The sequence below is a fragment of the Centroberyx gerrardi genome, chromosome 10, assembly GCF_048128805.1.
Source record: "Centroberyx gerrardi isolate f3 chromosome 10, fCenGer3.hap1.cur.20231027, whole genome shotgun sequence".
Classification (NCBI taxonomy): domain Eukaryota; kingdom Metazoa; phylum Chordata; class Actinopteri; order Beryciformes; family Berycidae; genus Centroberyx; species Centroberyx gerrardi.
This window is the reverse complement of record NC_136006.1, coordinates 9,167,849-9,181,160: the sequence shown is the minus strand read 5'-3', so window position 1 is coordinate 9,181,160 and position 13,312 is coordinate 9,167,849. Positions and strand designations below refer to the sequence as shown.

Genomic DNA, 13,312 nt, shown 5'->3' with positions numbered 1-13,312 from the left:
CGAATGCAGCAGCTTTCAAGTGGACCAACAGCGACGTTAGCGTAAATCATCCCGTATATTCCTAAACACCGATGTGCACCCTATTTCCTTTGGGAACTAGCAAAGGGGGGGGGGGGGGGGGGGTGAGGAGGAGGTGGGAACAGGAGTGGGGGGTCCTGCAGGCCTGTTTCCTGATGAAAACCATCTGGGGAGGTTGACTTTACGAGCAGGCCTTACAAATTAACCATCAGAGAGAGAGAGAGAGAGAGAGAGAGAGAGAGAGGGATGGAGGGAGGGAGGGAGGGCCAAACAGAGGGAGAGAGGGAACAAGAGACATGGGGGGCTGGTAAAAGTCCGCCAGGGAGAGAGGGAGAGAGAGAAAGAGAAACGTTTCATGACGAATAAGACAAAAAAAAGCAGGCATGGAAGGAGCGGACATGAGAAAAGTAGAAGTTACAGGACTCATGTCGACTGCTTTCCAGCTGACCCTCCACCCCTCCATCTATCCATCCCTCCATCCGTAGATATACATCCATCCATTCATTCTCCCCCCCCTCTTGCGTCCTACCTTCCTGAAAAGGTAACCCGTACTCCAGCGCCATGCCCCCCTCAGAGAGGAGAGCCGTCTTCTCAAAGAGCCTCCTCGGTTCATCTCCGGAGAGCTCATTCTCTCTCTCTCTCTCCCTCTCTCTCTCTGTCTGTCACTCTCTTCCTCTCAAACTCTTCTCTCTCCGGCAGTGAGGCTTCCTCTGCGAAACCTCTCCCTTCTCTCTCTGACAGCGGAGGAGGAGAAGGGGAAGAAGAAGAGGGAGAAGAAAAAAAACAAAAAAACGAGGGCTCTATTTTGGGCGGCTGCCTCCAACGGGCCACCGCATGCTCAAGAGTCCTCCACAGCAGCGCAGATCGCTCCTCGTCCGTCAGTCTGCTGTGTTTTCTCCCTTCCCTCCTTCTCTCTCTCTCTCTCTTCCTCTCTGTCTCTGTATCGTTCAGCCTCCCCTCCCACTCTTTGCCCTATCTCATTATCTCTCACCCCCCCTCATATTCTACTTCTCCCTCCCTCTAACTCACATCTATGGTGAGACTCTAAATCGCTCATTTGCCCCTGTGTGTTCCTTCACACACACACACACACACACACACACACACACACACACACACACACAATCAGCTGACTATCTCTTCACCACTATTTTTCTTAACCCATGCCTGGTCAAGTGCATTTTTGTAAAAATCGTGTTCGTGTGTGTGCATGTGTGTGTGTGCGTGCACATGTGAAATGACATTCAGAAATTACAGAAGCTGTGACATTCACAAACAACCGTACATTTGAATTCTGTTCCTCTTAAGTAAGTATTTTTCACTTTACTTTCCTGTTTCTCTTAATAGATGAAAATAAAAGGAGGGCAGACAAATAGTCAAGAACGAGTGAGGATAATTCTAGATATTTTGCGCTTAGTGAAACTTCTGAGATTGTCTTCTTACTCCAAAGGGAACAAATATCCACTATGAATTCATGCACAATCTTCACCCAAAAATTGTAGGATGTCAAACAAATCTTCAGATCTAACAATATCAGTCTCTCCGTAACTCATACCTAGATTTTAATTCCTAATTCAACAAAGAAACAAACCGTAAGAGGAGTCAACAACGCGAAGAGACAGAAAAACACCAAACTATAAACTGATGCAGTGAGGCGAGTGCGGCTCATCTAGTCATAAGACAAATCTTTCTGATGCTCGGAGGCGATGAGGCATGGTCAAACATCTCCAAGACGTCAGAGTAACCACACAGCTAATGCCCATGACCAGGCGTAGCAGCTGCACACACCCGCACGTACCCACACACACACACACACACACACACACACGTACATACACATACAATCTCACACATCCATACGCAGGCACATGATCACACACATAAAACACTCATGCACACACTCAGTCACATACAATCACACAGTCACTCACTCACTCGCTCACTCACACCCACCCACACACACACACACACCCATACACACACACACACACACACACACATACACACACTTCTAATGATGGTGTGGTTCAGGCTCGGCCCCTCAGTTGGGGTGCAGGCCAAATTATGCCCTGAGATGGAAAACTCATGAGCTGCGCAACGGACTGTGTCTGATATGAGGCTCATGCATGGCTTGTAGTACCATGAGGAAACACACACACACACCCACACACACACCACCCCCCCCCCACACACACACACACACACACAATGTAACATACACAAGATATAATGAACAACAACCTTAATAGCATAAGCTTGTGTGCTTTTTTGTGTACCATCAGTAGTGCTTTCTGTATACTGAATCAAGTGAAGAATAACAAAGGAAATGCCTATAAAAGCAGGCACACACACACACACACACACACACACACACTGAGACACATGGGTGATTTTGTGTTTATTTTTGTACTTGTGGAGAAAGTGGGCAGTAACTCGGCTTTGGGTGGTAACTCTAAATCGGTAACGTGATCCTTCCTTTCCCAGACTAAATACAAATCACAGGAAGTTGTGTCATAGACAGAGTGAGTCCGACCCGGGCCGCTACGCCTCACATGAGGTTTGGCTGATGGATTACACAAACAGACATTAATGTAAATGCAAACACAGCAACCAACAAATGTAGAAGGAAAACATGAATGGAGTTTGATTCGGCTAACCACCGTGTCCGTTTGTGGGTGTGTGTGTGTGTGTGTGAGTGTGTGTGTGTGTGTGTGTGTGTGTGTGTGTGTGTGTGTGTGTGTGTGTGTATGAGCATGTATGGATGTGTGTGTGCTCTGAAGTTGTTGTCAGCATTAACACCGTGTGTTATAACACCCAACTGTATGGAGTCTGACCACCAATATTTGTCTAACATCCAAAATAATGATATGCAGTGTTATGGGTAATATCAATGAGACCGGTCAAGGATTTAAATGTCGTACAAATGATTCTTCTCCTAAATACCCATCACTACTAGGACTGCAGTAAACCTTATGATTGTTCACAATTTTAGTGTCAAACTGTGTCAAAAGTTGAGACAAAGTCCATAGCTGCTACTGTACCTGCATCGTTTTGTGAAAATGGGACCTAAATATCTTTCTGACATCAGTTCAAAACTAGCTTGATATTCAGACTGAATGCCATTTCATTACCACTCCATTATTCAGCCTCAGACTGCCAGCTTGTTAGCCATTTTCTGTGTGTGTGGGGGGGGGGGGGAGGGGGAGATTTACCAAACCTAACCAATCACTAGTGACTGACATATCCGGCCGCTCTGAAGTTACTTCAGTTGACTCTGATGCTGCAGCTAGTTAGCCTCTACATCCATGGTTAGCCAGCGTATTTACCAACTTTACCAAGAATGTCCAAGAATGTTTGCAAAGACAATATGTTGGTTAAGGGCGTGATTTCAACAAATCTATTCTGTCAAAACGGAAATGAAAAACCACTGCACGAACGGTTCAAACTTTAGTCCCTTTAGATTCACTCTCTGAATCGCTCGTGAAATCTGAAGAGTGGGCGGGACGCGAGTCAGGAGTCTGGAACCAGGCTAGTTCAAAACAGCTTCCAAAACTGTTTTAATATGAAATTCACAGTGCCATAATATTTCAAATTTTGATATTATCACAATTTTGTTTTGTTGTTGTTTGGCTTGATGTTGAACTTGACAACCTCCTGCACAAGGCCGTCAAATAGTTGCCGGGCAGGTTCAAGCCCCAGTGATAGCAAGCAACCACCCTGCTGAAGTGTCCTAGAGCACTGGACCCCTGAAAGCTCCAGGGGCGCTGCTCTGTAGCTAAACCCTGACCTCTGACCTCCCCCTCTGACCTGCAGGGCGGGGGGGGGAGAAAAGAGAATTTCTCCTTCGGGGATCAATTAAGTATCACATTACATTTCACTGACAATCCAGCGTTTCTGGTCACAAATCACCAGCTAATCACACAGCGACGGGCCTTCAGTGTCCAGTCAGAAACAGTCAAGGAAATGGGTCTAATGGGAACCGAATCAGCCTTGGTGTAGCTGCTTGGCTCACTTCCCAGTGAAGAAATCCCTGTTTGACTTGTTTTAGCTGGAACACTCCGCTTCAACTATTCAGTCCGGCAGTCCGGTAGTCAAGGCTCATGGAAATGTGAAACGGAGCATCTTGTCCAAAAAGCAGTTACTTGTGTTTTTTTTAATATGATGAGAACGTCCTATCTGTGGTATTTTTGAAAACCGCATGAACTGGGCAGTAAATCTGATGAGTAATATGCAAAACGGGGGCATTCTTTAAAGGCCAGCCCCAAACTGCCAACACTGGAACAGATTTTGACCTAGTTCCTGTGGAGGCCCATAGATCTGGGACCAAAAAATAAGTATCAGGTATACGCCTGAAGTTGTTCTCTGAAGCATTTCACCAGTGAAAGTCTCATAGTTGCAGTTTTAAGGTTTATTTGCTGTTTAAGAAGTACAGCTGTCGTCCATGCTAGCTAGGACTACTGTATCCTCTCATAATGAATCTTTTCTACATCAAACACACAAGTCCTGTGTCTGCCAGCACTACAGAGGCAGATTAATGGACTTCTTCAATTCTGTTACTTAAGCAAAACAGATGATCGGACCTGGGAAAAAGAGGCGAGGGAAATAAAAAAGGCAGGATCAGACACACACACACATGCACACACACAGAGTGTAAGTTGAAACTCACCGTGGTGTCTACATGTTTGAGAGGGAGGTCACTGCTGGGCGCCTGTTCAGAAAAACAAAAGAGAGAGAGAGACGGAAGGTGAGATCAATACCTCCAACACTTCATACTTCAAAGAGTTAAACAAAGATGCACAAATCACCAGTTCACATCATACGAATGCATAAAGACACACTGAAGCATATACTTCATTCAGACTCTTTTGCTGCGCTGTGCAATATTGATAAGTCATTCCCATCCACCATGAAATCAGGTGGAACTATGGATCAGTCTTCAGTTTGTGTCCTCGTTCGTCCATCCGTCACAGACGCCGCTGATCGGATTTGAACAAAACTTGGGGGAATGATGCATCTCACCACTACTTTTCTGCATTTTTAAAATTACACTGATTGGACCACGGGGATCAAAAGGAGGTGACATTTGTTACTGATCGTCCGTGAGAGGGACTGCGTCATCCATGTTGAATATGGTTTACGGTGTGTTGCATGCTATGCTATGCTATGCTATGCTATGCTATGCTATGCTATGCTATGTTATGTTATGTTATGTTATGTTATGTTATGTTAATAGTCCATTCAAAATAGAGCCGTTCTTTGCCCTAATGTGGCCTGGAGTGAAGTGGGACTCCACCTTAAATGCGTGGGACCATCTATAATCCCCCTGTGCAAATATTTACACAAAGAGACAAGTCTGCTTCCATTAGCCAAGACCGGAGAGCCCATCCGTGGCCCGCTCTTTTCCAACACCATATACAGAGAGAGGGAGAGAGAAGGAGAGAGAAAAAGAGAGTGGTAGAGAGGACTGAGCCAACGGAGAAGGAGAGGGAGAAAGACAAAAGGGGACAGAGAGAGAGACGCAGAGAAAAGGAGGAACAGAAAGAAACCAGGAGAAACGAAGAGAGACAGACAGACAGGCAGACAGACAGGCAGGAGGTCAAAGACGGAGGGTGCTGGAGGTAGAGAGGGAGTTTCACGGCAGAGAGCAGAAGAAGAAAACTACAGCATGAACAAAACATCAGAGCAATCCATGATGTCATGAGCTAGTGCGGGCTTGGCTAGCCTCAGACCAAACACACACACACACACACACACACACACACACACACACACGTAGTAACAAAACTAAGCCTACAGAATTCAGCCTAAGCAGCAATGATAAACATTGTCTCTGCTAATGTCTATATATAGCGGACTGAAAAGTGATGACCAATGCTTTTAAATGAACATTTTAATTGCACATAATATATTATTTAGCAAATGATGATTGCATCACTTTTTTAAAAGTGGCCTCAAAGGGGCCTCAAAATCATGGCTAATAATAAAAAAAAAAATACGTAATGCAGGAGTTTTACCTCAATGCCAGCAATAATTTTGTACAAGCAGGTGTTACATTTTTATCATTTTAATGATAATTTGATGGTTTTATTACATAGCACACAGTGGGGACAAACAGGCAAGATGGAAGCACGCACATGCACAGACATATGACACATACACACACACACACTCAGTTATTTGGTGATTCGTTTTTTATGATTGTTGTCGCTCTCTGTAGTGCTTGTGTCTGCTGGCATTGAGTGTGTGTTTCTGACTCCTGACTTGTTTACTGTGGCAGAACAGCTGAGCATCCGTCTGGAATTAATAAAGTATATCTCATCATGATATGAGTGCATGACATACTGTAAGACCATGGTCATGAGATGGATTCAAGTCTGCGATATTTTGAGTATAAATATGCAACTAAACCACCAAGCCAGCCAGGTGTTATGCTGTTAAAATGGTGGATATCTCAATTTGGATACAAAGCGCTCCATACTGGGAAGCTGTGGCCGAGCCAGCCTGTTCCTTGGTAGTCGTCACTGTGAGTCCCACACAGGGAGCTGGGCTGTGACACCCAGGACGCTCTGGCTCTGCAGAAAGCTTCAGCAGAATATAAACAGTAAATCCAGAGAGGAAATTATAGTCTGGCTGCACTGGCCCCAGAATACAGCCTCCAAACGCCCAGACTAAACCACTAACCAGGGAGCGAGGGAGAGAGAGAGAGAGACTTGAGCGCGATCCTAACTCGCCCCCAAACACCAACGTGAACAGTGACATACCAACTTGGAGCATTTAGAAACAAAAGAAAATTAGATAAGTGAATTACCAATATGATGCCACTGGTAATATAGTGAGATACCAAATTGGCATGTGTGTGTGTGTGTGTGTGTGTGTGTGTGTGTGTGTGTGTGTTAGTATGTGTTGTTGGACATCAGACACGTGGGAGAGTGGTGGAGGGCAGATTTGTTTCTAGGAATAAAGGAAACAGAAACAGCAGACTGTGGTGCTTGAGGCTCTAAAAGCAGAATGTGGATTTGCTCTGAGGCCAAAGCTTGCAGCCATGGGCATTTTCACACGAAAAGGGCCTATTATGTGTATACACAGAAACACACACACACACACACACACACACACACACACACACATTCTCACACTGACTCAGTGTCACGTGTGCTTTTCAGCTTTGTACAATTACTTGGCTTCGGCAGTCAGATGGCTGGTGTGTGTGTGTGTGTCTGCACATGTGGATGTGCGAGTGTGTGTGCATGCATGCATGTGTGTGTATTGGTGTTCGGAGTGTCTGAAGCAATAGTCACAACATATTGTCATCTCACAACTTCAAGAGTGATACTTGCAGTCAAACCAGACTGAAATCAGATTTGCAAATAATTCTGAGAGCTTGAGAGAACAGGGGAAGTTGTGTATCAGCAAAATATTTCCTACAGGAACTACTTGTAGTTTCTGTTACTCTTCTTCAAAGAAACTATCTATGGCTGTTTGATGGGAAGCCGCAGCAGCTTGGCTGGTATCGGTATCAAAGCCAAAATTTTGGTATCGTGACAACACTAGCAAACACCATGCCTTCCTCTCATGATACGTCTCTGTCCAATCACAGACCCACGAGTCTGGTCCTCACCAGGGAGCCAGGAAAGAGCCGTGGCTTTGAAGTCAAGTTTTGATGGAGCTGGGAAACATTAGCAGTAGCAACACACACTCTATACAAAAACAAATGGTTGGAAAAGTACAAATTAGTGAGATATTGAGTGAGTTATGGTTGTCATTTTTCAAATTCAGATGTACAGATTTAATCCTTTAATCTGGGATTTTATGTTTCATAGACTCATTTAGATGGTTCAATTGTTCAAAATCAAGTTAAGTGCAGGCTTTTGACTCACAAACCTAAAACGCCACCGATGTGGTAGGAACAGAGCAAAATAGCTGCAAGAACACACACACAGTGGCAAGAACATTACTTTGCTTAAAGGGGAAATAAGTAATGTTTTAACTGCCCAATAGCACAATATGACCGTAACACATCTGTGGGGGTTTATAGGGTTGTTCCTCAATACCAAAGACTCAACGATTACTTCACCAGGTGCCAATAAACTGTGACTTTATCATTTGTGTCAATTGCAGGCCACCGTAACTCAAGTGGACAGGAGGCGTAAGAGAGGAGGGAGCTGTGCCAGAGTGTAGGAGGAGACAACTTCTGCTGATGCAATTCCCACTGATCACAGATTACGCAATACCCCCTTAACGCTGCATTGTTGGAACGATCAACAAAGGCTGCATCTATTTCTTAGGTCCCTTCCCGCACAACTGACAATCACACTGCCTGCCAAAGATGAGCTTATTCACAGGCAAGAACAACATATTTCTCCCATAGGAGTGAGTTTTAAGAGCCTTCTCCACCTCTATTACTCATGTTGGATTGTCTCTTCATCTCTGAATATTTGTCACGCGAAGACAAACAGATGGCCGTGCTGCAGCCACAGACACAGCCACGTGTCTGTCGTCTACAGAGCACACCAGAGCTTGGCTTTCAACCTCACCCCGTCTCACCTCTTTATCTCTGCCACCGCCATCCCATGTGCTTTCTTTCACATGAGCACAGAGGCTCCTTTGACCGATTCGCCAAATTATAGCCCACTCCTTAAGGAGAGGAGAGGTAGCTAACGTGCTGGGAGTTTCCCGTTGAGCGGCGGGCACAAACCCTAGCCAAAACAGAGCCTCCGACCCAGAGCTAAATATACAGCCAAGCATCTTTAGAGCCTGAGACACAGCCCATTTAGTCAGGCACAGCAAGCTCAGAGTAGACAGCGAAGCAAGTTACAATCTGTGTTTGTGTGTGTGTGTGTGTATTACTATCTGAAAGGAAACAGACAGCATTGATTTTGGGTCTTGGAATGCTTGAATGTTTTTGTTGTTCAGTCACTGAGCTGAGGGAGCATTAGCTGATGTGTGTGTGTGTGTGTGTGTGTGTGTGTGTGTGTGTGTGTGTGTGTGTGTGTGTGTTCATATCTGAAAGGAAACAGACAACAGTCATTTCTGATCTTGGAATGGTCTAGGAACGCTTAAATGATTATGTGTAGTTATATACATATACACACACGTGCATATGGTTGTGTGTGTGTGTGTGCGTGTGTGTGTGTGTGTGTGTTGAGTGTGTGTGTTTCTGTTTCTAGGGTCCTACCCCCTGGCAGTGTGAATATACTGTAACTAACCTCAAATGGGAAGTTCTGCTGTTGTTTTTGTAGTGTATTTTTAGGTGTAGGTGCATGAGTGTAAGTGTGTGTGTATAGCTGCATGTGTGTGTGCATGTGTGTGTCTCTTCTGGGTGAGTCAGACCAAGGGTGTGTGCCCAGCGCCACTCATCCTTTCCTCTCCTCCATACCTCCTTCCTCCTCCTCCTCTCCCTCTCTCTCCCTCGACGGCCCCTCACATTCTCAAGCCATTTGCTTTCTTTGGAAACTTAAAAAACACATACCATCTGCGCTGGCACAAGTTCCCCAAAATGGCTACACAAAGGCCATATTCCTATGTTTATACACTGCATTTTGGACAATATCCCATGCTGAGAGCTTAGTTGTCTTAGACATGCCTCAATGTGATTATGTTTCAACGGAGCTGCTGGAATGATGCATGAACTTTCATTTCGCTTTGACTAGAGATGATTTAGCATTCCTTGCCGTTCCTTGCTGGGAATAAAACGAGAAGATGAAAAGCATCGCTAAACGTGCAATCGCGAGCTATGAAGCACTAAATCATTTCCAAGGGGCCTAATTTGCGGAGTATGAAACACGTCAGAAAAAATAGAAGAAAGTATACATTTTGAAAGTGTTTTCTCATGGCTTGCCCCTGGCGACTGATTTATGTCCCAATGAAAATTCCTAAAAGCATGCAGGTTGAAGGAGGGAAAAAAAATCCTACACAGTGATGTCATGCGATTGGGAAAAATGGGTTGTTTGGCTCTTCTGAGGTGCCTCTTATTGTTGAGTGTGGAGCAGACTTGGGTCAAATAAATCTTAATCTTGTTTTAACCTATAGGGAGCACCAGATGGTTTACTGCATCAGGACAATTCAGTCTCAGGTAATTTGTCATTCCTAAAAATAAAAACTAAATTGAGAATACTTTCCTCTGATTGTCTCAACTTTCTGGTACTGTGTATTGTCCTATGTGGCAAATCGCACCCTTCTGGCACTCTATGCACATAAAAGCAATCACTAAAATGTATTTGCAAATACTATTTGACCCAGGTGTGGTGTGAACAACAAGGGCAACACAGACTGACAGCTCTAACAGGACTCCTAAAAAAGCTTACATGTGCAATAGTGCCTTCTAGTGGGAATGAGCACAAACTGCATGTCAGGTTCACAGCAGGAGTTAAAAGTTTCTGCGCTTGAAAGCAGAGCATCAATCACTCAGACTATAAATCATTCAAGCATTCATAACTATCAGCTGCTGAAAACAGTTACAACTATTTTGTCAGTATGAGAAGCTAAAAGGGAGTTCAAAGTTTCTGAAAACAAGAGTAAATGTTGCTCATTCCTTCAGTGACAGAACAGGCCGCTTCCCGAAGTTTCGCTACTTTCAGATAATGGCTGAAAACACAAACTGTTTATTTGCTGTAAAAGCAAAAGGACAGCTGTTTGGCGAGAGGCTCAACAAATGTTTTTTTCCCCTCTACTGGCTGCCTAAAAAGGCAATCATGTTTCACTGCTGCTGAAGTCACCTCAGAGCCAATTCCTGCTTGATTTAAAAGGTGCCAGTGCAATGTTGAAAATGTGAAGCCTGAAAACTACAGGACAGTTGGAATGGTGTTGGCCGTGACCCGCCAAGGGCGTTGGCTCACTGCTTTTCCAAAATGCATCATTTAACAAGAAGGTGATGAGTATCTCTCTCTCAGTCTCTCTCTCTCTCTCAGACACACACACACACACACACACATACATACACATCATAAACACACATGTAGGCAAGCTCAACATAATATGTACATGCACAAGTTTTCCTCCCAGAAGAAAGGAAGGACTACTTCATTAGTCTTACTCAAACTTTTGCACACCACACTGGAACACACACACACACACACACACACACACAGCTGTTCCTCTCTCATGCTCCATGGTCCTTGTCTGCAGCTTTCACATGTCCCAGAAATGTAAACACAGCGCTGAGGAAGGAGGGGCTGTGCAAGACTGTGTGTATCTAGAGTTAGGATCTGAGTGTGTGTGTGTGTGTGTGTGTGTGTGTGTGTATTGTGCTTATTTCCATTCCCATCCCCCTGGGGTGGGGGGCTTCTAAAATACCAGGGACCCTTTGGGACGGGGGGAGAGGAGCGTGGAAGGGACTTGCTGTGAGAAAAACCCCTGAGCCGCCCGTGGCCCTAAACCACCTTTGACTTCTCTCAGTTTCTCACCCCACCCACCCCCGCTCTCACTGAAATGGACCCTTCCGCTCCCTCCCGTTATGTAAGCGAGGGCCTATTCCAACATGTGAGAGAGGAGGGAGGCTCTGAAGGGATCAGCCAAATTGTTTTGTTTTGTTTTGTTTTGTTTTCATGGGGCGGGGGGCAGTTGCTGGTCTGCGCAGTCACAAATCACACATACGCCTCTCCACCGCCATCACACACACACACACACACACACCTATAAACAAGTACCTCTCTCTTCTACACACTCTCAATATTGTAACTCTCCCTATGTCCAAATACGGTAATTGGAGGTAATCCAGAAACATCATGAAAATGATCTGGGAAAAAAGAGGAATGGTGCGACTCTTATCTGCACTCCAGTGCTTCATCACTGCACGTTCTTATCGTTTTCTCACCTCTTTGGAAACCTGAAACGGAATACCTCATGTATGAGAGATATGAGAAGCTTGACTCTTATGTTCTGTACAGTATGTGTCCTTGTTGATGATAGATGAGTATGTGACCAAACGCCTTGAACCCAGGCTTATTTAACTTCACAGGAGATCCATTTTGCGTCAGGAGAATATATACTTTGCTGATTTAATAATGAATAAATCAAGCAATTTACTGACCTCTATTATACCATTTTAAAGCTCTAAATGCAAAAATCTATAAAAACAAAAACAATGCCATACAACATTCACCACACGTTTGGAGCGGTTTTATTCTAACTCTAGAATGTTTACCTCTTCAGTTCGGTTCATTTGCACAGGTGGAAAAAAAGTTCTTCGAACAGGTGGCACCAAATAACCGCACTGACACGCCTGAAAAGTGGGTCTCAGTCCTCTAACAAGCAAACTGCGGTACGGTTCGTTAGGAGTGAGAACATAATCTGAACCGACTATAGGAAATGACACTAAAACACATTGACATCTGATAACCAGCAGTTACTCATGCTTGGAGAGCCTAGCGTCATAAAATTAACCGTGGGTAATTGATCAACTGATGCTCATATTCAGCTATTTCTTCATGTGTTCTTAACTGGTATGAACACCAGAGAAGGGAAATTACAGCAAAGAGCACAGACAAATCCATCATGCTTTGCTAAAGTTACAGGGACTGGAATCAGGTCTATTTTGACGCCCCCCTGACCGCCAAAATCTCTATCTGGGATGACAAGTTATCAAAGCTCTACTCAATAAACAAGCTACATGTGACTTTTGTTTACAAGGCCTGGTTGGCTTGTAATTGGGCATTGTGAACCTAAATTAACCAAATACAAAAAAGACAAACTGTAGGTGTGCTCAACCAACCATCAGCCCACATGAGAATGATGTTCAGGGGAAATAACTTTGACTTAAGAGAGGCACTTCACTAGCAGACTCCATCTTTCCCCCCATCTTAGCTTAAGTGGACGGCAGCGCTAAAAAAAAAACAAAACAGCATATACCGTCGTGAGAGCCAACATTTTTCACGGAGCACCCTTAGGTCTTATGTAACAACGCATGCACTTGATAATGCTGGACACTTAAGCAGGATACTTAAAGAAACGCAGACAGAGGAGGCCTGGCTCTCAGCTCGACATTAAGCATGGCCAGAATTACGTGCTAGCTAGTTTGTACACACATGCCCAGGGAATCGGGATCATATATCGCTACAGGATGCCTGGTCGGTGCTTGTATACAGAGCGTAATCGGGCACATAGTGAAATATGTGTGGTTCTAAATACAGGGCTAATTGGACCACATCTAGACCATCTTTGCCCTGCAGTTACAGTCATTACTCAGCAATGTACTGGCCCTGTTCCCCCACTAGACAAGAGCTGTAAAAAAAAAGAAGCTGGTTGACGTAAGTGTTAGTGGTTTATGGTTTTGTGAGTGCGAGTGTGTGTGCATATC

The 13,312-nt window shown here is 44.6% G+C and overlaps 1 protein-coding gene across 4 annotated transcripts in view; it reads right to left on the bottom strand.

Moving 5' to 3' along the window:
• tns1b (tensin 1b) overlaps positions 1 to 13,312 on the bottom strand; it is a 110,897-nt gene that overhangs the window by 64,491 nt on the left and 33,094 nt on the right. For all 4 annotated transcript variants that reach the window (XR_013505121.1, XM_078285889.1, XM_078285887.1 and 1 more), the window contains exon 3: positions 4,685 to 4,726. Coding sequence is in view for 2 of the 4 variants with exons in the window: in XM_078285887.1 (XP_078142013.1) it covers positions 4,685 to 4,726 (42 nt within the window). In the remaining 2 variants the exon portion in view is untranslated. The remainder of the gene's footprint in view (positions 1 to 4,684; positions 4,727 to 13,312) is intronic.